Source organism: Neovison vison, chromosome 11 (genome assembly GCF_020171115.1).
Source record: "Neovison vison isolate M4711 chromosome 11, ASM_NN_V1, whole genome shotgun sequence".
Taxonomy (NCBI): Eukaryota; Metazoa; Chordata; class Mammalia; order Carnivora; family Mustelidae; genus Neogale; species Neogale vison.
Genome location: NC_058101.1, coordinates 2,909,077 through 2,932,976, shown reverse-complemented (window position 1 = coordinate 2,932,976; position 23,900 = coordinate 2,909,077). Strand labels below are relative to the sequence as shown.

The 23,900-nt window shown below is 43.3% G+C and overlaps 1 protein-coding gene across 1 annotated transcript in view; it reads left to right on the top strand.

Annotated features, from left to right (window-relative positions):
- Positions 1-7,952: 7,952 nt before the first annotated feature.
- CFAP299 (cilia and flagella associated protein 299) overlaps positions 7,953-23,900 on the top strand; it is a 614,241-nt gene continuing 598,293 nt past the window's right edge. The window contains exon 1 of the mRNA XM_044224675.1: positions 7,953-8,075. Coding sequence (XP_044080610.1) covers positions 7,965-8,075 — 111 coding nt within the window. The 5' untranslated portion in view covers positions 7,953-7,964. The remainder of the gene's footprint in view (positions 8,076-23,900) is intronic.

The following is a 23,900-nucleotide window of genomic DNA, read 5'->3' as shown; positions in this document are numbered from 1 at the left end:
TCTACTTCATACTTTGTAAATATGTTTATGATTTCTATGAATGGTTTTTTCGTCATTTATTTACAAAGTTGTTTCCCCAAATCTGCTTAGTTCATCTCTGTTTCTTTTACTCAACCAACTAAGTCCAGGCCCTCTGGGGCTCTTGTCTCATCCCTAAATTTTAATATCCTTGAAGACGAAAAGGACCGGGTTTATTTCTCACTGTGTTTTCAGGGCCTACCTAGCACAGAGCCTGATTGTGTTATGGGAAATTACTGCTGGGCCAGTCAGTTTCACCTCTGCTTTGGCAAGTAGGAGCTAATGGGACAGATAGATCAAAATGTCTTTTATTGTGATTATTGCGCTTAATTTATCTGTAGTCAGAGAATGTTTGATATCCTGGAGAAGCAGAGCCAAGTACAGTGAGTTAATTAGCTCTTAATGGAATTGGCATTCCTTCCTTTAATGCTTCTTCTGGAGAGGCTAGTGAAGTCGAGTGAGGGATCGTCCCTTCCCCCTGCGCCCCTTCCTGTATTAGCTCAGTTGTAACTGGGGTTGTGTTATTACTGCGGCTGCAAAAACACTTGAATATCTCATGAGCTCTGACACTGTCCTCAGAGGCTAGAAAGAAGACGGTGTTTTAAAATAGATCAAGCCTCTCCTCTTAGGAATTCTATAGAGGTCATTGAGTATTTTAGAGGGGCTATATATATTCCTCAGAGAGACAGCCTGTTTCCACCTTGTATCTGGGGTTTTAAAGAGGTCACTTAATATTTTCTTCTGAAAGTCCATCTAAATTTACTTATCTTCACATCAGTGTCTCATTATTTGAATTTGTTAAGTACCAACAAGTTTCCATTAAAAACCAACAACATTGATGTAGCTCTTATTTTGAGCAGGTAGAAAGTTAGACCTTAAGTGAAAGTTTTCTGAATCTTACTCAGGTGTAAAAAGTGCGTATTAAACTTGAAGTCAGTTGCTTCTCTGTAGAATTTCTTACCACGCCGCCCCCCCCCCAGGTTTTTTGAATCTGTCTTCCCTATACTTACTCTCCAATTCAGACTCCCCTTCCTTCTTCTCTTCTAGATCTAAGAGGTCTTTCTGCCACCCCTTCCAATCATTTGGTGCTGCTAGGGTAATCTTTCTAGAGTACTGTTCTAATTATCACTTCTTTCCAAACAGTTCTTTTGACTCTCCTTTACATGGAGAATACGGTTGAAGTTTATTAAGTTCACAAATCACCCCCATGGTCAGCTTCTGACTTAGCATACTATTTTCTCCACTCTTACACATATTTTGAATTATAATCAAACTTACTTGAGCAAACCTGCAATTTCTTTTCTTTCTTCCTTCCTTCCTTTTTTTTTTTTTTAAGATTTTATTTATTTGACAGAAATAAAATCAGCAAGAAAAGGAACACAAGCAAGGGGAGTGGGAGAGGGATAGGCAGGCTTCCCGCTGAGCAGGGAGCTGAATGCTGGGCTCAACCCCATGAGCTGGGATCATGACCCAAGCCAAAGGCAGCTGCTTACCAACTGAGCCACCCAGGCGCCCCAAATCTTCATTTTCTTGCCTTGAAACTTTGGCACATGTGACTCATTCACATGGACTTTTATTTACAGCCCCAAATCCCTATCTCAGTAGTTCAGATTTACTACAAAGTCTGTGTTATACTTTAATTTTTTATTGGCTCTCCCAGGCAAAAGTGATTTTTAGCAGCTCTGGATTTACATACTGCTTCAAAAATATCATTTTGTCTTGTGCTATTGCATTTGTATTGTGAAGGACCTTTCCAAAACTTGGGTGCTAAAGTTTAAGTTTTTTATATTCCTCACACTAGTAGTTTCCAAAAATGAATGAGTAAAGCACACAGGAGGCATTTTGCAAATAGTTGATCACATGTGAGAAGTTCATAATAGTAAGGGGAGTAGAAACTCTGGGGATATGTAACAGAAGATCATCTACTAGATCTCAGGACTTCGATTGATATGATGGAACTCATAGTTAAGAAGAATGTATACCTTGAAACAGTGTTCCAGGTAGATGTAGCAATGTTTAAAGACCCGTGCCAAAAAGAAATGGTGGCTTCTATAAAAACTGAAAATATTCTAGTGTGGTTGGAACATGTCATGGGCAGTATGGAGGGTGTCAGAGGAGGGTCAGAATGTGAAAGGCCTGTAAGCCACATTATTCGAAGGGCAAAGGGAAGTCAGTGCAGGTTGTCAGAGGATTGTGATGAAATCAGATCAATGTTTTTAAACAATCACTATGATTACACTCGCCAAGAGTAGAATGGAGCCAGTGGGGGACAAGGGAACCAGAAAAGAGGCTATTTCTGGAGGGTGAGTATTGGTCTCTGGCTTAGGCTAGAAAGCAGTGGGAATGAGATGGGAGAGAAATTGAAGTCTACAGTAGTCAGAGATGGCAGACTGAAATAACAGAGTGTCTGCTTCAGGGGTGAAGGGGAGGCAAGGGTCCTGTCCTCCAGGCTTTGGCCATGAATCACCAAAATAAAGGAGGCTATGTGTTGAGAGAGGGAACCCTGGGGTGGGAGCAAGATCAGGAGGCAGGGTAAGAGAAACGAGCCAGTCTTATACACTTTACATATCCAGTGGTGTCTGCTAGGAAGTTGGATGTTCGGTCTGGAGCTTCGGAGGGTAAGTCATACAGACTTGGGAACCGTACGCTTGTAGGACATACGTAAAGTTAACGGTGTGGATGTGGTCTCCAAGGGAAAGAGTGAAGAGGCAAAAAAAGGCCTCCAGGACAGCACCCTTAGACTCTCCCAATTTCAAAAACTAGCTCAGGGAAAAGGAGCCAATAAAAAAGAACAAAACAAACAAACAAACAAACAAACAAAAAAGGCAATGGAAAACCAACCAACCAACCAACCAACCAGTCTCAGGGCTAAGTAATGTGAGGGAAACTAATAGAGTTTTGAAGAAAAGGGAGTGGTCACAGGACCTAAAGCTCCTGAGAGTCAAGTAGTATGAGATAGAAAAAAAAAATAGTGATTGACGCTTCATCGCAAGGAGATCATAACTGAATTTGGTAAAAAGTTTGTGGGGCGGTGTGTAAAACTTGGTGAAATGCATTGGGCAGAAAGTGGTTGGAAAGAAAGGGAGAGAGTGATTATAGCTAACTCCTTCATGAGGCTTTGCTATGAAAGGGGGCAGGGCCTGCTGCTGAAGTGGGCTGTGAAGTTGAGAGGTTTGCTTTTAAGTTCATTTGCTTGTTCTTGTTGTTGCCTTTTTGTGTGTGGGGGGGTCTTGGTTTTTAAAATGGGGAAAAGGTGGAGGCGGATGGAGAGATTTTGAGAGAAGAAAAAGGAGAAGAGAGATACATTCATGATAAGAGTGGATAAACAAAGTAAGAAATCCTGGGAAGGCAGAAGGAGAGAGACAGTGTAGAACAAAGGTCTGAGAGGAGGTAAATAAATCTCTTCCTTTGAAACAAAAGGGAAGACGTAAAGAATTGATGTGTAAGCCTGTATATTTGACTAAAGAATATCTAATCTGATGAGTTTTACTTCATTTGTGGAGAAGTTAAGATGATCTGTTTTGTAGACAGGAGGACATAGGATTAAAGCGAGAAAAGAAAACAGGAAAATTCATTGAGGGAAATCAGAGTGAACCTAAGGGAGAAAACACAACAAGACTGGGTGAGTACCCAGTTGAAACTGGCAGCTTTGCATGGATAGTGGGGCCATCTATTTCCATGTGATGTTTTCTAAGAGAGTTTGGTCACTCAAGAGAAGTAATATTTAAGGGTAGAGCCCCATTTCCATGCAAACAAGTTGAGGGAATTTTCAGTGAAAATTGTTAGAAAAACATTACACAGCCATTGAGAGTCCAAGTTTCCTTCTGCTCCGAAGAGATGGTCGTAGCTATGATATCTACCGTCTCCACCCCATCGTGCAGGTGTACTTCTCAACTGTGGTCAGCTGCTGACACCTGGAAACCCCATTCTTGCTTTCTGGTCTTTTGGATCCTTCCTGTTACATCCTGTTATAGCCAAGAGGGGAGAAAACTCAGGACGTAGGGGACATGTACACATTGTGTCTCCAGACAGAAGCCGTGGAATCAGAGCTCCAGCATTTTAGAATAACTGAGACAGTGTCAAAGTCCAGTGATCTCATCACAAGAAATACCTTAAATTCATTCAATGTCGTCATTATTACAAAGCACAAGAGAGCTCTCCTTGGCTGAGATTAAGCAATAGTCCTCATCTGCAGTCCATAGAAACTTAATAAGCACTTGGGCAACATCAGACACAAATCTCTTATCTTATTAGAGCAAGCATAGGTTTTTCCTTCTTATGATAATGGTAATGTGTTAAGTCCATTTTAACCGAGCCAAAAGTTCTTCCTCAGAGTGTTGAGCATCTCATGAGCATAGTAAACCAGCCATTCCCCTTCTGAACTTGTCAACATACCAGAAGTATGTTTCCTATTCACTATTTTTTCAAGAGAGAGAGAGTGCGCGAGTGCAAGTGCATGCCCAGCAGAGGGAAAAGGAGAAGGAGACTTCCCACCGAGCGGGGAGCCCAATGTGCGATTCGATCCCAGAACCCTGGAATCATGACCTGAGCAGAAGGCAGACACTTACCTGACTTAGCTACCCAGGCGCCCTCCAATTCACTTCCTCAGACATCATGGTATATTGTTGAACATCTGGATATAGAAAAGTGTAGGGATTAACTTAAATTCTCTTGTGTACTACCACCAGTTAACTACTGTACCAAAGCCTGTTTATTTTAAGGAGACACTTACACTTAGATTTTGCCTACGTTCTTATGAACTTTGTTTTTATCTTGCTTTTTGCTTTGCTTTGTTTTTACTCAGAACTAAGCTAAATATGGCATATATTCTGTTATTCTTATATAGCACATATTTATTCTCTTTACATTTTGGAATTTGGCTGTGAATATACATAATCCTTGCTGGTCCTTTTGCAAGGAATGGAATTTCTTGCTGGTCCTTTTGCAAGGAATGGATTTGGTACTAAATTTCAGATTTCAATTTCAAAAATCTTGGACTTTAAGTAGGAAAGTATGTTATGCAAAATAAAGTATTTTCCCAATCATAAAAAAGACTTCACAGTTGTAAATAGGGACTTGCTGAAGCTCATTAATTTCTCTGTCACTGTCTTTTTCTCAGGCATGAGTCAAAAAGGGTTTTTGAACTTAAACTGAAAGTTAAGCAAAACACAATTGAATTAGGCCTACTGTAATTCAAGCCTCTCTGTGAGGAACAAGTCTAAACTTACAACTTTTCTTTTTCTCTTTAAATATTCATAGAGAAACCGATTTGTTCAAAATCATCCTTTTTGAGTTAGCTAGACTCACTGACTGAAAATATTTACATAATTGTTAAAATTCAGATGCCTTAGAGATGAGTTCATCAAAGAGTCGTTTACCAAATAATAAATTTAATGAGGTTTTTCCACTGAAAATGCACCATCACAGTAGATCATAATAGTATGACACATAAGCAATGACCCTGCATTTTACTAAAATACAGGCCCTTATAATCCACGTGCTGTAGTTTAACGAACCCAAGATTTTCTAGATGCTTTACTGTTTCTTGAAAGTGATGACATCTTGATGGAGGAGGACCTCAAAGCAAATGTAAATACAAATAGATGCACCCCAGGGGCTTTGACAGTAAGACACGACTTTCAGTAGTGACTGATCATCACTCAAAGCCATTTTTATTGTATCTTACTATGTTTTTTTTTTTAAATGGTAACTTAAATTTTTTTTTCAAAGATTCTATCCATTTATTTGACACAGAGACAACGAGAGAGGGAACACAAGCAGTGGGAGTGGGAGAGGGAGAAGCAGGCTTCCCACTGAGAAGGGAGCCCTATGCTGGGCTAATCCCAGGACCCCAGGATCATGACCTCAGCCCAAGGCAGATGGCTAACCGACTGAGCCACCCAGGCGCCCCCTATTGTATCCTACTGTTATTCAAGGACATGATTACTAACTTTTCAAACCCTTCAACCTACTATTCAAAGCCTTCCTACTAAGTTTGTTCCTTCAGGAAGCTTCTTTTTCTCTACTCTTCTTAACTGCCCCCTCACAACATTAAAACAATGTGCAGCTTTCCCCTACACAGAACCTAATGTTTCTTGCCTCCCCATCTTGGAATATACATCCTTTCCTCCTGTTATTTATACTAAGTCTATACTCCCTTGCACAATCTATTATTTTTTCTAATAATCCAACAATAACAACAAAAAACACCCATTTTCCATAATTAATTCCGCGTGGCTCTTCAAACTCTATTCACCTGGGCTTTCCTGTGTGGGCAATCAGGAGTAATAAGTTGTGTTGTTGTTTTTATCTTTAAGATCTTCACCAATCTGTTTGGATTCACTCTGTCTCTATATCGCGAATAATGCTACTGCTACTTTCCTAGTGGATTTGTTGTCACGATTAAACAAGATAATGCACAGAAAGCAGTTAAAACAGAGCTGGCACATGGCAGTCTTAATGAATACTATACTATAGCAAATACTTGTATTTTCTGCATATAGTAAGTGGCTGAGACTTTTCTAAGCCTTTGCTGTGATCAGTTCACACAGAATAATGCTTCTTTCAGCAGAGACTTCAAGGAGTTACTTCTCTATTCTCTATCTCTATTGATAATAAAGAATATTGAGACTTATGTCCCTTGTCTGTTAGAACATCTTAGATATTAGATGACGTAAAGTTGTTGGTGGTTGTTAATGGCAGCACAATTACTAGTTAAGGATGTAACCAATCTGTGGCACTTATGACAGTACTTGGCATGCAGGGAGGGTTCAATAGATGTTATTATTGTTGCTGTTTTGTGGTATTTTTTTCTTTTTTTTAAAGATAGGCTCCACCCAACATGGGCGTTCGACCCACCGCCCTGAGATCAAGAGTTGCGTGCTCTACTGACCGAGCCAGCCAGGTGTCCCTTTTTGTTGTTGGTGTTGCTTTCGTATTTTGAGTATTTAGGATTTCCCTATCCTTTCTGTTCTTCTGAATTCAATTATTAAATTGCATTAAAAGAATTCCAAAATGCCTTTTAAAATATTTCAAGATATTTTCATTAATTAAAAAATAAGTCAGTGAAATCTTGAGATTGTTGTGTCTATATCACTTAAAATTTGTACACTGTGACACTCCCATTTTTGAGATGACCTTTTCAAATTGGGGAAGCTAACTGACCGCCAAATATCTTACCAGGTGTTTTCATTAATTTTTTATTAGTTCATATGAAAATCTTCAAAAGCAATTCAAGCCGTAGAGCAACTACCACAGGCTCAGTATTGCACTGTTAATTTCCGAATATCTGTAAAATATTAAAATCTAATATGAGTTCTAAAAAGGTTTGCCAGCTGTCATGTTGATGACTTTAAATCCGTTTTAAAAATAAAAACAAGTTTAAAAACAAGCACTTGGGGCCAAAAGAGGTCTTCAAAGATAATTCCATTGAATTCCTTCAATTTGGGAAATCCACACATTCCTCCCCATATCCAAACAGTAGTAATAATTAGCCTTTCGGATACATCAAGGACGTAGCGAGGCATCACGAGGCCATCTCCGACGACCTCGCTCCGCAGGGCGCTCCCCGCAGAAACCGCACAGGAGCCGGGCGCTCACCGGGGCATCCCCGCCCAGGACGCCGTCCGGAGCGAGGTCGTCCGTTCGCGCTGTCGGCGCTCGGTGCGCGCGTCCCGCCGGGTCCCGCGCCGTCGGGTCCCCGTGCCGCACCTCCCCAGGGCTCCCGCTTCCGCCCGGTTCGCGGCCGCTGGCGGCGTCCGGAGAGGCCGTCGGAGACGGCGTCACCCGGCGGCGGAGCGGAAACGCGGGGACGCGCGCGGGGGCGGGACTAGCGCACGCGGCTGCGCGGCGGCTGCGGGCGGGGCAGAGACCGCGGTGGGAGGGGGCGGTTGCTGCGCACCGGGCGCCGCGCCTCCGTCGCTAGGGACGCCCGCGGCCGGGTGGCTATGGATCGCGACGACGGCGTGGGCGCCGTGGACAACATCGTCACTCAGTTCAGCACCTACGAGGACTTCCTCGACTCGCAGATCACGACCGTGGACCTGTACTACCTGGAGGTAAGGGTCGCGCCCCAGAGCGGACCCCCGCTCCCCGCCCCCCGAGCCCCGTTTCCCTCCCTCCCAGAGGCCCCGCGGCGTGCGGGGGTCGCCCCCTGGCGGTGGACTCCGGCGACGCCAGGCTGTGCCGGTCCCCGACGGCTGCGCCTGCGCCCTCGCCCGCGCCTACCCGCCCCGCGCGGCCTCAGACGGTGCGGAGCGCAGGCCCCCGGGGGCGGCCAGCGGGAAAGACGCCCGCCCGCCCGCGGGGGTCTTCGGTTCCGCGTGTGCCCGCTCGTGCCGCCCGGCCCTCTCCTTCCAGGGCCCTGTGAGGAGGGGCTGCGTGCGGACGCCGCGACACCTTGCGCGGGGCTGGAGTCCCGCCGCGCGGCCGTTTCTCTCTGCTGGGCCCGTCGGTGTCCGAGCGCAGAAGACGAGCCCTGCGGGGCGAGCGGCGTCGCCAGCCCGCGGTGTTTCCGCTGCGACGCCGGGCGTCGGGGCCACCGCACACCGCTGGGCGCGGAAGGCTTCGGGGACGCGCGCCGCGCTCTGGCCCTCGTGCGTCCCGCTGGGACGTGCGTCCCCGGCGTCGGCTGTCGCGCGGGCGGGACGGCCGCGGAGGCTCCCGGAAGCGCGGCCGCCTCAGGAGGACGCGGTGGGCCTCGCGGTCGTCTCCCGCCGTCCTGTCCCCGCCGCCGCGCGCGGACGCAGGCAGGGGCCGGGGCCGGACTCCGCGTCCGCGACGGCGCGTTCTGCCCCTCGGCGCGCTGCGGTTCTCGGACCCGAAGAGCCCGCCGAGCGGGACTTCCTCCGAGGCCGCCTGCGCGGCGGGAAAGTTCGCGTTTCCTCAGGACGCGTCTCCGGTGCCGCGGCCGGGATGTTCCTCAGGCAGCGGCCGGGGGTGCGCGCCCGCCTCTGCCGCCCGCACGCGAGGGGCCGCCTCGGACCGGTCTGTCCGGAATTACCGCCGGCGGTACTTACGACGTGGCTTCCGGCTGCAAAAACAAGCTTTTTGGTATTTTATACGTTAGTAGGTCGGACGTCCCGAGGGCGTTGCCCCGGAGACCCCGACGGAGGACTGGGAAGGAGCGCGGCGGGACGACGTTCGCGGGCGGCGGCGACGGGCGACCGGAGCGCCCCGCGAGCGTGAGGCCGCCCGCGCCAGGCGCCGACAGGGCCGGACGTGGAGCCTCGCCCGGAGCAAGGGCGTCCGCGACGTCCGGCCGCGCGCTCTTCGTGCGGGAATTAAAACGGTCATTAGCGCTGGGAGATGACGCTTGTCCTTCGGTCGGCGCCGCAGGCCTGCAAGACGGGAGCCAGGCCTGCGGGGACGCGGGCCGCAGCTGGGGCTCGTCCTGTCCCGGACGCAAGATGAAGTCGGAACGAGGAGAGTGAGGCAAGTGTGTGCATTAGGATTGGACGGAAACTGCCCCTTCTTTCCGAAGCGTCACTTTGGGGTGTCCTGAGACTCCCGCGGGTCGCACGGACAGCGGCGGACGCGCCGGAATTCCTGCAGAAGCGGGGCTGCGGCCGCGGGCCCCCCTGCGCGCGTGGCTCTGGCTCGGAGAGTACCGGCGTGTGCGCGGGCGCCGTCGGAGCTGGCGGTGAGGGGACCGAAGCGAGCTGTGAATGGTAAGTTGGAGTATTTTTTAAAACATGTTATTTATTAATTTGACAGAGACACAGCGCGAGCAGGGGGAGTGGCAGAGGGAGAAGCAGGCTTCCCGCTGGGCGGGGAGCCCGAGGCGGGACTCGATCTCGGGGCACTGGATCACGGCCGGAGCTCGACACTTAACGCCAGAAGCCCCCGGGCTCCCCGAGATGGCCCTTTTAGTCAGAACAGCCTGGAGGCCTGTGATTCGGGTTCCAATTCTGTATTTCACTGTAAACAATTTGAAACTCCCAGTTCCTCATCTGCACAGCGTAGGGGCTGGACTAGGTGACATTCAAGGCTATGCGTGTCAAGCTTCATGAGACTTCCATAAATCCGTCCGTCCGTCCGTCCAGGCGTCCTGGTATTCATCCAGATGTCTAATAAGTAGAGCTTCAGCGGCAGCCTGTTGTAGTAGCTAGCTTCTAAATTGCTAGGAATTTAAGAATCCGTTCTATTACCTAACTTTATCATTTATTTATTTTTTAAATATTTACTTATTTGCGAGAGAGATTGAGAGAGCACAAGCAGGGGGAGGAGAAGACTCCCTGCTGATTGAGGAGCCAGACACAGGGCTCCATCGCAGGACCCCAGGATTATGGCCTGAACTGAAGGCAGAGACTTAACTAACCGAGCCCCCCAGGTGCCCCATAGTCATCTAACTTTAGTATTGTGCTTACAGTTCAGTCTAAGTTTTCTTTATTCAGCAAACATTTTGCAATGTTTGCAAGTATTTGTTAACTTCTAGTTATTCTTCTGTTACACAGAATATTATTCCATAGCTGTAAGTTTCCACTAATTTCGATAGAAGTGATGATGATACCTTCGGTGGATGCATTTGCTGTTCTTCACCACCCATGTGTGTGTCCCTAGAAGCTATCCTCTGCAGTCTTGAACCAGGCTCTTCTGGCTTTGGCTTTGTTTCAGCCGATAGGAAATCAGAGGGCACGGAGAGAGGAGTTGAAGAATTGATTCCTCTCCCTCTTCCTACTGGTTGTGGTTTGGGACTGGCAGTACTCTCTATTCTGGGAACTGTTTCCTCTCCTCTCCTTTTAGGCCTAATGGTCTTAATGACCTCCCACTGTTGCAGCCCTGCAGACACTACATCATCCTGTGTTGGTTTCTATTAATCTTGGGATATCTTTGTAAATTGTGCTTTTATTTTTTTAATCATCTTTCTTGAGTGTCGCTACTATGACCCTGACTTCTATATTATCATTCAACATCTCAGACCACTCTAAGTATGCAAGTCGTATATGTATATACTGACTGCAGTGTTTTCATGCGATTAAGACTGGGAAGGAACGGTGCTTACTTTGGTAGCACATACACTAAAATAGTAGGAAGGGACACAGGAGAAAAAAATGAAGACCTGGACCAGTTAGCTATTTGATGAGATGGAAAGGGGTAAGGTGGTTAAGGAGAATAAAAGAGGCTCTTCATCCTGTGTCCACTGTGCCTTGCTCATTTTACTGGCTGCTACCTATAAACCAAGAAACATTTATAACAGCAATTAGATTTATCTCTGCTAAACCAAATAACAGTATTTATTACTAAATATTTAAATATTTAAAGTATTTAGTACTTTAAACTAATTAAACCCAACTAAACTGATATAAAAATACTTGAAAAATTTTAGCAGAATTTTTGCACTATGACTTTCCAGATTCTTTCTGAGTGATTCTTTTATGCTGAATAAACACAGTTCCTTCATTTCAGCTGTGGCTGCCGCTGGCCACTAGAGAACCAAAAGGCCTATCGAATTGCTTTTCCCAAGGAAAGAATCAAGGGGTGTTTTTAGAATTGTTTTTAAATTTCCCTGACTAATGCATCCTAGTTGTGGCTAAATTACTTATAGAGATTAGCAGTGTGGAAGTTTTACTTAGAGATTACTGTTCCATCATTTAGAAAATAGAAATAAATCACACAAATTAAATCTTCGGACACAATCTTAAAATTATTTGGCAGACTGATTAAGTAAGATTCCAGGAAAAGTCCAGTAGCACAGTTTACCATGATTATACACTAAGCCACCCAATAACCAACCAGTATTTATTGCATTTTCCCATATTTTTGTAGTATTAATTGGATCAGGTACAGAGTAGATGATGTTTCCTATGAAATACCTTACTTCATATATTTCAGAATCAGCTGTACTCTTTTGTTGATTCAATAGGAAAAAAAAATTGGCCTAAATTAGCTATTCTCTGTAAGAGGAGTCCTACATTTTTCCTTAAGTAGGTCCACAGAGGTGCTTATCTCTAAATAAAAATACCTAATCCTTCAAGGATGGGAATCCTGATGATCAGGGGGTGAAATTGAATCCAGAATGCCACATCCACAGGACTTCTGAAATTTCATAAAACAAATTTTAAATGCTGTAAGCCTAACATCATCCTCAGTATCTTAACTGTGTCTCCAACAATTCCCCTAAATTCTATATTCTTTGTATTTAAAGTCTGTTTCATTCATTTGGTACTTATATGGACTTGAAAAGGAGGAGACAAGTGGAGAAAGGGAAGGTTCCCAAGTAGTGTGGAGAATAAGACGAGACGGGGGCCTATGGCAAAATGCTGGAGAACAACCATTATTTAAGGTGTGGACATGGAGGTGGTGCTCACAAGGACAATGATAAGGGGATTCAGAAAAGTAGGAGGAAATAAGGAGAACGGGATGATCCCAGAAACCAAGAGCACTTAGATAGCAAAACACCCTTGAGCAACATTTACGCAAAGCTAGGTGAGTGTTCTTTCTATGAACCCCAACAGTAAAGCAGATGGGGAGTAATCATCCGTAGACATAACATCTAAAAAGGTATTGGCATCCACGTGGAAGAAAGGTAAAGATAACAGGACAACCGTAGGACCCCTAAAGGAGAAATAGCAAGATAGTCAACTTCTTTCTGTTCACTGGTAGTGGAATGGTATACTTTGAGAATAGCAGCTGGAAGTGGGAGGGGTTTTGGCCACTCAGTAGTAGGTGAGTATGTAGGTTCCCTGGCAAGGTCTGAAGGTGCTATAGCAGTGTAGCCAGTGTGAACTCTTGAAGCTATCTTCTCTAGCTGACTTGGGCAGCGTTCCACACTGGAGATGCTGTTGGAAGTGGCATCAACACTGAGCCAGATGGGGACAGTAGAGACAAGATTTGAAAGAGAAAGATAAAAGCAGGAAAGTAAAAGAAAAAAAAAATCCAGAAAGCATGTGCCAAATTTTTGAATACCATAGGGAAACAAAAGAAGAGGGAAATTCTGTAAGCCACAGTTTCTTCTACATGTTCAGGAGAACCAAAAGTGAGGTGTAGAAAATCACTGAGGTCAAAGCCCATTCAGAGTTTTAAGAGAAAAGAGTTGGTAAGGAGCCAAATAGCATCCTTATCCTCCCTAACAAAACCGTGACCTTTTTGAGTTCAATCTAAAAGACATTAAGAAATTGATATACACATGAAAGAGTTCAGAGATGATGTGACAGAATTCAGGAAATGATTAGGAAAAAAGGGAAATCTTGATAAATGAAAAGTAACTAGAAGGAACACGAGAATGGATCAGTAGAATAGGTGATATCCTAAAGAAACAGATGGTTAAAAGGAGGAAAATTTTTAGTTAAAAAAATAAGAGATAAAGGATTCAAGCAAAATTGACAATTATTGAAGATAGAACATGGAGCATATAGATAATATGAGTCCCTGAAGAAGTAAATAAGAGCAAGGAAGCCGACTTAACCCTAGAAACTATAATTCAGAATTTTCTTGAAAGAAACAGCAAAAAAGATTCAAAATGATATATGAGAAGAATATACTCTGTACCTGTGAATTTAAACCAGGTATGACCAAGATATATCTAGTAAAATTATGCGAACTTTATTTTTTTAAAGATTTTATTTATTTATTTATCAGAGAGAGAGCTCGAGTGTGAGCATGCTGGAGTACAAGCAGGGGGAGCGGCAGGCAGAGGGAGAATCCGGATCCTCGCTGGGCAGGGGACCCAACTCTGCTGTAGGACTTGATCCCAGGACTCTGGGATCATGACTGAGCTGAAGTCAGACACTTAGCCGACTGAGCCACTCAGGCATTCAAAAAAAGTATATGAACTTTAAAGAAAAAGACAAAAAGTCATTTGGACTTCAGGACATAAATAGACATGACTTACAGGTTAAAACAAATGAAATTATCATCATACTTTTTAATGTTTTAGGCAAGAACAAATTGGGATCACTTATTTAAGATGCCCAAGCAAAGAATAATTGAGCCAAGGATTTTATATCCAGCAAATATGAATTTCAGATGTAAAGGTCACAAATTGTTGTCAATATGCAATAATCCAGTTTTATGATGGGTCCTTCCTCATTAATGTGTTATAGAAAGAATACTAGAAAAAAAATAACTAAGGTGGTATCAACGTAGAGATTGGTAACATTGAGCATCCACAGCTGCTAATGTCACAAAGGGAGAAAAGCCAATATTGGTACATGAAAGAACAAAACACTACTAACAAACTTAACAGTTTAGGTTTGAAGAATTCAAACCTAAATCTGATCTAGTCTCTGTGTGCAGCCGCTAGTTTGCAGGATACAGAGAAGGCAGAGGAACACACTGAATGGAACTATGGATATACAGTCAGCAAGACCAGGTAGTGGGAAACTATAGATCAAACCTCATATGTTCTTCTTATATAGGTAGCTGTAAGTTAAGAGAAATTTAGAAAACACATGGAATTTTAAAAAGTAGGGAAGACTAAACTGGTATCTAGGGTTATATGCTTGGCTGGTAAACCTATAGAGACATGCAGAGAAGTGATTACTGTAAAAGTCAGGAGAGCAGCTACTTTCCGGGGGAAAAAAGGGTAGTAGTTAGGAAGGCGTACATGAAGGAGCTCCTGAAATGCCTTCCAGAGTTTTATTTCTTGAATGGTGGTTACAAGAGTATATGTTATAACGACGTTAAACTCTGTTCATCACATTTCTTTGTCTAGGTTTCTGTATCTGTGTTTTATTTTACAATAAAAAAAAATTAAAAAGCTACTGATTGCCCAAACAACTTTAAGAGAAATCTTTAATGTTGGATATAATAACCAAAGTGGTAGTTTTGTTGAAAAACCTCAACACTTATCAGTAAATAATCAGCTAATTAATCTGTTCTGAGTATTCAGCTTTCTAGGTTTTTGCATTAACAGTGATGGTTGAGCAGAATTTAATTGCTAAAAGATGCACAGAACCCACAATGACAATCCTTACAAATCTAGAGTTTATTACAGAAAAGGGACACAATATTAGCAACAACATTACAGTAAAACAGTGCACCATAGCTAAGCAAGCAAGGGGTCAGGGAGGCTAAGTGCAAGTCCATGCTATAAGAAGAATAGAATTAACAGCAAAGGAAACAGTTAAGAAATCAAAAGACAACTGACAGAATGGGAGAAGATATTTGCAAACGACATATCAGATAAAGGACTAGTGTCCAAAATCTATAAAGAACTTAGAAAACTCAACACCCAAAGAACAAATAATCCAATCAAGAAATGGGCAGAGGACATGAACAGACGTTTCTGCAAGAAGACATCCAGATGGCCAACAGACACATGAAAAAGTGCTCCATATCACTCGGCATCAGGGAAATACAAATCAAAACCACAATGAGATATCACCTCACACCAGTCAGAATGGCTAAAATGAACAAGTCAGGAAATGACAGATGCTGGCAAGGATGCGGAGAAAGGGGAACCCTCCTACACTGTTGGTGGGAATGCAAGCTGGTGCAACCACTCTGGAAAACAGCATGGAGGTTCCTCAAAATGTTGAAAATAGAACTGCCCTATGACCCAGCAATTGCACTACTGGGTATTTACCCTAAAGATACAAACGTAGTGATCCAAAGGGGCACGTGCACCCGAATGTTTATAGCAGCAATGTCCACAATAGCCAAACTATGGAAAGAACCTAGATGTCCATCAACAGATGAAAGGATAAAGAAGATGTGGTATATATACACAATGGAATACTATGCAGCCATCAAAAGAAATGAAATCTTGCCATTTGCGACAACATGGATGGAACTAGAGCGTATCATGCTTAGCGAAATAAGTCAAGCGGAGAAAGACAACTATCATATGATCTCCCTGATATGAGGAAGTGGTGATGCAACATGGGGGCTTAAGTGGGTAGGAGAAGAATCCATGAAACAAGATGGGATAGGGAGGGAGACAAACCATAAGTGACTCTTAATCTCACGAAACAAACTGGGTTGCTGGGGGGAGGGGGGTTAGGAGAAGGGGGGTAGGGTTATGGACATTGGGGAGGGTATGTGCTTTTGGGTAAATTGGAAGGGGAGGTGAACCATGAGAGACTATGGACTCTGAAAAACAATCTGAGGGGTTTGAAGTGGCAGGGGGGTGGGAGGTTGGGGTACCAGGTGGTGGGTATTATAGAGGGCACAGCTTGCATGGAGCACTGGGTGTGGTGAAAAAAAATGAATACTGTTTTCCTGAAAATAAATAAATTGGAAAAAAATTTTCTGCTATATTTTACACATTGATATTTTTTCCAGTTGTCTGGAAAAAAAATTTTATAAAGTCTTTTCTGGTTTAGCAAAGTACATGCACTACTTTTGATTCAAGCTGTCTGTATTCCTATTGAATGCATTGTTCTTGTAAGCTATCGGTTTGTGTGGGAGGGTATTAGAATTAAACCATTTGTTTTACATTGGAAAAAAAAAAGAAGAATAGAATTATATGTCCTTAAAAAGGAGAATAATATGCCAGAAACACCTGGTATACCACTGGGTTCTGGTTAAGAAAAAAAAAAAAAAAAGAGCAGCTGGTCATGGAATCAGCAAAGGGCCATGGACTTGGAACTGCCCATAATGAGCTGAGTTCTTTGGGACCCACCAAGTCTTGAGGTCAGGCAGACCCAGCAACAATGATTAGATGGAGGTGTAGTACATCTGGAACAGAGCAGGACGGGGAACAAAGCGGGTGTGCCAACTGCATAAGCAAGTCTAGATCCCAGCTTTTCAAGGCTAGCAGTAGAGATGCATCTTTTCCTCAGCTTACATACACGGCTATGTGGAGACTTTCTTATAACTGGCTACAAGAGGAAGGAAAAGTCCGAGCCTGGTGTGCAAATGAGCCATTTGGTATGTGGGTGGAAATTGAAAATGGACAGTAGCTGCTGTATCGCTTCGACTAGGTCTTTAAAGATTGTGGGAAGACAGAATCTTTCCAAAGGTCATTACTTTCTGTGACCACAGAAGCAGTTCACAGTTAAACTATATAAGGACTGCTAGGCAGTGGTAGATGCCAGAAGCAAATGTGTTTGTTCATGTGGAAGTGGTCACAATGCGCCTAGCACAGACGAGGCATACACAACCAGACAGACAGAAAGACATGGCCAGTTGCTCTCAGCCTGCCTTTTTCATTTACCACCTCTGTGCCACCACGATGGGCCATAGAAGAAGGGACTGTGGTGGCAGAGGTGGAGCTCTGCAGGAGCCCCGCAGCACGTGCTCCCACTTACCAAGGCCAGTCTAGCTACTGTGACCTCTGAATGTCCAACATGTCAACAATCCAGGACAGCCCTCTGGCTGAAGCACCATTTCTCAAGGTAACCAACTAACTGCTTGGTGGAAGATTGACCATGGCGGACCCCTTCCTCTTCGGAAGGGCGGGCAATTCAATCTGATAGGCATAAGCATATGTGGTATAGTCAGTCACATGTCAGCTATCCTGTCTAAGTCCTAATGGAATATTTTCTTTTTTTTCCTTTCAGTTGTACTGAGATATAACTGACATAGAGCACTATATAAGTTTAAGAGGTAAAATGTAATGATTTATTGGCATGTATTGAGAAATGATTTTTGCAACAAGTTAACACTCATTATCTCATATAGATTGTCGCCCTCGACCCAAAAGGACGACAAGAAGCCCCGGTTCAGATGTATCTTCTCTTTATTTCCGCAAGTCTACACACTTATATACGTTTACATGACCAATCAGCGAGCAAGGTGACCAATAAGGGGCCAAGCAATGGGGAGAGCCAATGAGAGTCCTGTTACTATGCTGATTAAATTTGAAACAGCCAATGACTATGTCCTCCTTTAGGCGAGCTTCACCAGAACCTTCATTGTTTACTTGCAGCGTATTTTGCTGGCAGTGAGCCAAGCGCCATCTTGTAATGGTGGGGACTTTCCCAGCCGGAGGCGGTCCCAACATCTCCCCCTTTTTTGTTTATGGCAGAGATCGTGCCTGTCTTAGGTCGTCAGTAGCAGAAAACATCCTTACCCGTCATCAGACACAAGATATTGATGATCTCTGTCCTGTCTTAGGTTGGTGTGTTTCTCTACTGATCTTACCTGTCTTTGACTACAAATCTAGCATGCTTAGCCATATCTGGGGAGATGTCCCAGCCTCTATTGACATAAGGGCTTATACTATAGCTCGGCTCTGCTCTCGCTGCTGTGTTCTCCATTGGCGAACTTTTCTGAATAGAAGCAGAATGCTAGTAAGAAGGAGGACAAGAAGACTAATTGTGCCAGCCTATTGTTTGGTAAACTGGAACATATTGCTGAATGTTTGAAATAGCTCTGGGAGGGAAGCTGGTTGCACATGCGTACTATTTACTTGAGTTATCTCAGCCAGAAGGATTCGTGTGAAATTTTGAAAATCGTCAGACCAAGCACCCTGCAAATACTGGGAGAGCTGTCGGGAGACATTCTGTAAGTCACTCATATTAGTATAGGCTATGGGAGTTACACAAATTGCCGGGAAGGGTGCTATACATCCCAGTCCCCCAATATGTCCACTTGTTCTTGAACCAAATCCACTCTCTGGTTGACTATCAGGATTCCTGCTTGCAGATGTGCATTGATCTGAGTCTGTGTTTTTTGTTTTTTTTTTTTAAAGATTTTTTTTTTTTTAATTTGACAGAGAGAGATCACAAGTAGACAGAGAGGCAGGCAGAGAGAGAGGTAGAGGGAAGCAGGCTCCCTGCTGAGCAAAGAGCCCGATGCGGGACTCAATCCCAGGACCCTGAGATCATGACCTGAGCCGAAGGCAGTGGCTTAACCCACTGAGCCACCCAGGCACCCCTGAGTCTGTGTTTGAAGGGCAGCTGCCGTTCCTTCTGCAAGGGTGTTCACAGCTTCCGCAGTGGGTATAGTTGCAGCAAGCAAGACTGCTGCTGCCGTGGCAGCTGCTGTAGATACAGCCAATGCTGTCACAACGGTGGCTGTGATACCAAAATCTCTCTTCTTTCTGGATAGCACCACCGGTAACTTGTCCTCTGGAATGGAAACTGGGATAGGAACATGGGTAGGGATACGCATAATCACAGCCAGCTTGAAGGCCGTGACATTCCAGCACTGGGAAAGATAGCAATTCTTAGTGAAATTTAACGTATCATTCGGCTCGCTAGCATTTGTTACGAGGAAAAGGAAAGGTGGTGAGACGCATATGGGAGTGGGCTGATAAGTAATATTAAAGCGTGGAGTGAATGTAAAGCTATGCATTTCATTGATGTAAACTGAGCGCAAGGTACTCTGACATCCAGACCACTCCGGTGGCCATACCCTGTTATTGGTGCACCTGGGCAACTTAAAAGGTTGATATGGCCCCGAGGCATTAATAGGTTTCACAGGGGCCAAACCCTGGATCACAGGTGGTCCCATTGAGGTATGTTTAGCAAGCCTTCATCTAGGAACCATGGAGCCGCCTTTTCCACTGTATTCAAAAAGGCCTGAGCAGTTTTTGCTTTTAGTGGAGTTCCATTGGCTTTCAGCAGGTCTTTTAAAGACCCTTCCAACCGCACTTTAGATACTTCAGATCCCATTATGAACACACAGACAGACGCGGACGCCAAAGACACTAACTAGCACATTAACTTTTTACACGCATATACTTCAGTCGACCTTTACTCCCCACTTTACCATGGAATTCCCACTTTTGAACGTGGCCTTTACTTCCCGCTTTACCACGGAAGAAAATCCTGGCTCTATGGCCGCCCCGCTTCTTGTTGTGGTCTTGTACAAGATTCCCACCACTTTAATTGTGGTCCCTTCCCCGCTTACCTGCGGTTTTGATAAGAAAATCCCAGCTCTGTGGCCACCCTGCTTCTTATTGTGGACTTGTACAAGTTTCCCACCACCTTTGTTGTGGTTTTACCTCGCTTACCTGCGGACTTCTGCCTTGCAAGGTTTTTCTATTTTTCTTAATATTTCCCGGGTTTCGCACCAATTGTCGCCCTCGACCCGCAAGGATGACAAGAAGCCCCAGTTCAGATCTATCTTCTCTCTCTTTATTTCTGCAAGTCTACACACTTATATACATTTACATGACCAATCAGTGAGCAAGGTGACCAATAAGGGGCCAAGCAATGGGGATAGCCAATGAGAGTCCTGTTACTATCCTGATTAAATTTGAAACAGCCAATGACTATGTCCTCCTTTAGGCGAGCTTCACCAGAACCTTCGTTGTTTACTTGCAGCGTATTTTGCTGGCAGTGAGCCAAGCGCCATCGTGTAATGGTGGGGACTTTTCCGGCCGGAGGCAATCCCCGACAATAAATATAAGAAAAAAGTGTTTTTTTTCCTTGTGATAAAACAGCATTTACTCTCCTAGAAACGTTTAAATATGCCACACAGCAGTATTTATTTTAGTTAAAATGTATGGTATATCTCCAGTATAACTGGAAGTTTGTACCTTTTCACTGCTTTCATTCAATTTCATTCAATTCTCTCACATCTCTGCTCTGATAACCATATATCTGATTTCTTTATGAATTTTTTTTGTTTCTTTTGTTTTTAAATTCCACATATAGGTGATATAGGTGATACCATGAAGTATTTGTCTTCCTCTGACTTATTTTACTTAGTATATTTTACTTAGTATAATGCCTTCAAGGTCCATGCATGTTATGTGGTCTCCAGTAGCAGAATTTCTTTTGTTTTGTTAGATTAAGAGTCTCTTATGGTTTATCTCCCTCCTGAACCCACCTTGTTTCATTTTTTCCTTCCCTATCCCCCAAGCCCCCCTCTCAAATTCCTCATATCAGGGAGATCATATGATAATTGTCTTTCTCTCATTGACTTATTTCACTCAGCCTAATACCCTCTAGTTCCATCCATGTCATTGCAAATGGCAAGATTTCATTTCTTTTGATAGCTGCATAGTATTCCATTATTCCATATATGCCCACACACACACACACACACACACACACACACACATACCACTTCTTTATCAATTCATCTGTTGATGAACATCTAGGTTCTTTCCATAGTTTGGCTATTGTGGGCATTGCTGCTATAAACATTTGGGTACATGTTCCCTTTTGGATCACTACATTTGTATCTTTGGGTAAATATCCAGTGGTGTGATTGCTGGGTTGGTCATAGGGTAGCTCTATTTTCAACTTTTTGAGGAACCTCCATGCTGTTTTCCAGAGTGGCTGCACCAGCTTGCATTCCCACAAACTGTGTAGGAGGATACTAGTCCTTTATCTGATATGTTATTCATGAATATCTTCTCCCATTCTAACACTTGTCTTTTGGTTTTGTTGACTGTTTCTTTTGCTGTGCAAGAGCTTTTTGATCTTGATGAGGTCCCAATGGTTCTTTTTTGCCCTTGCTTCCCTTGCCTTTGGCAATGTTCCTAGAAAGAAGTTGCTGCATCTGAGGTCAAAGAGATTGCTGCCTGTGCTCTCCTCAAGGATTTTGATGGATTCCTGTCTCACATTGAGGTCTTTCATCCATTTTAAGTCTATTTTTGTGTGTGGTATAAGGAAATGGTCCAGTTTCATTTTTCTGCATGTGGCTGTCCCAATTTTCCCAACACCATTTGTTGAAGAGATTTGTTTTTTTTCCATTGGTTATTCTTTCCTGCTTTGTCAAAGATTAGTTGACCATAGAGTTGAGGGTCTATTTCTGGGCTCTCTATTCTGTTCTATTGATCTATATGTCTGTTTTTTTTTGTGCTAGTACCATACTCTCTTGATGATGACAGCTTTGTAATAGAGATTGAAGTCTGGAATTGTGGTGCCACCAAATTTGGCTTTCTTTTTCAACATTCCTGTGGCTATTTTGGGGTCTTTTGTGGTTCCATATAAATTTTAGATTTGTTCCATTTCTTTGAAATAAATTGATCGTATTTTGATAGGGATTGCCTTAAATGTGTAGACTGCTTTAGGTAGCATAGACATTTTCACAATATTTGTTTTTCTAATTCATGAGCATGGAATGTTTTTCCATTTCTTTGTGTCTTCCTCAATTTCTTTCAGGAGTACTTTACAGTTTTCTGAGTACAGATTCTTTGCCTCTTTGGTTAGGTTTATTCCTGGGTATCTTATGATTTTGGGTGAAATTGTAAATGTGATTGACGCCTTAATTTCTCATTCTTTGGTCTTGGTGTTGGTGTATAAAAATGCAACTGATTTCTGTGCTTTTATATTCTGACACCTTACTGAATTCCTGTACAAGTTCTAGCAGTTTTGGACAGGAGTATTTTGGGTTTTCGACATACAGTATCATATCAGTCTGCAAAGAGTGAGCATTTGGATTCTTTGCTCATTCCAGTACCTTTAATTTCTTTTTGTTGTCTGATTGCTGAGGCTGTGACTTCCTGTACTATGTTGAATAGTAGTGGTGATAGTGGACATCCCTGCCATGTTCCTGATCTTAGTGGAAAAGCTCTCAGTTTTTCCCCATTGATTAAGATATTCACTGTGGGTTTTTCATAGATGACTTTGATGATATTGAGGAATGTACCCTCTATCCCTGTGCGTTGAAGAGTTTTGATCAAGAAAAGATGCTGTACTTTGCCAAATGCTTTTTCAGCTTCTATTGGGAGTATCATATGGTTCTTGTTCTTTCTTTTATTAATGTATTGTATCACATTGATTGATTTGCTGATGTTGAACCAGCCTTGAAGCCCAGGAATAAATCCCACTTGGTCCTGGTGAATAATTCTTTTAATGTACTGTTGGATCCTGTTGGCTAGTATTATTGTGAGAAATTTTGCGTCTGTGTTCATCAAGGATATTGGTCTGTAATTCTCTTTTTTGATGGGGTCTTTGCCTGGTTTTAGGATCAAGGCAATGCTGACTTCATAAAATGAGTTTGGCAGTTTTCCTTCCATTTATATTTTTTGGAGCAGTTTCAGGAGAATGTGTATTAATTCTTCTTTAAATGTTTGGTAGAATTCCCCTGGGAAGCCGTCTGGCCCTGGGCTCTTGTTTGTTGGGAGATTTTTGATGACTGCTTCAATCTCCCTTCTGGTTATAGGTCTGTTCAGGTTTTCTATTTCTTCCTGGTTCGGTTGTGGTAGTTTATATGTTTCTAGGAATGCATTCATTTCTTACAGATTGTCAAATTTGTTGGCGTAGAGTTGCTCATAATATGTTCTTATAATCGTTTTATATCTTTGGTGTTGGTTGTGATCTCTTCTCTATCATTTATGATTTTATTTATTTGGGTCCCTTCTCTTTTCTTTTTGATAAGTCTGGCCAGGGGTTTATCAATCATTAATTCTTCAAAGAACCACCTCCTAGTTACGTTGATTTGTTCTCTTGTTTTTTTTTGGTTTCTATTTCATTGGTTTCTGCTCTGATCTTTATGATTTCTCTTCTCCTGCTGGGTTTAGGCTTTCTTTGCTGTTCTTCTCCAGCTCCTTTAGGTGTAGGGTTAGGTTATGTACTTGAGACCTTTCTTGTTTCTTGAAAAAGGCTTTTATCACTACATATTTAATGCTCAGAACGGCCTTTGCTGTGTCCCACAGATTTTGAACCGTTGTGTTTTCATTATCATTTGTTTCCATGAATTTTTTCAATTCTTCTTTAATTTCCTGGTTGACCCATTCTTTGTTTAGTAGGATGCTCTTTAGCCTCCATGTATTTGAGTTCTGTCTAACTTTCTTCTTATGATTGAGTTCTAGCTTCAGAGCATTGTGGTCTGAAAATACACAGGGAATGACCCCAGTCTTTTGGTATTGGTTGAGACCTGACTTATGACCCAGGATGTGATCTATTCTGGAGAATGTTCCATGTGCACTAGAGAAGAATGTGTATTCTATTGCTTTGGGATGGAATGTTCTGAATATATCTGTGATGTCCATCTGGTCCAGTGTGTCCTTTACGGTCTTTATTCCTTGTTGATATTTTGCTTGGATGATCTGTCCCCATTTCAGTGAGAGGGGTGTTAAAGTCCCCTACTATTAA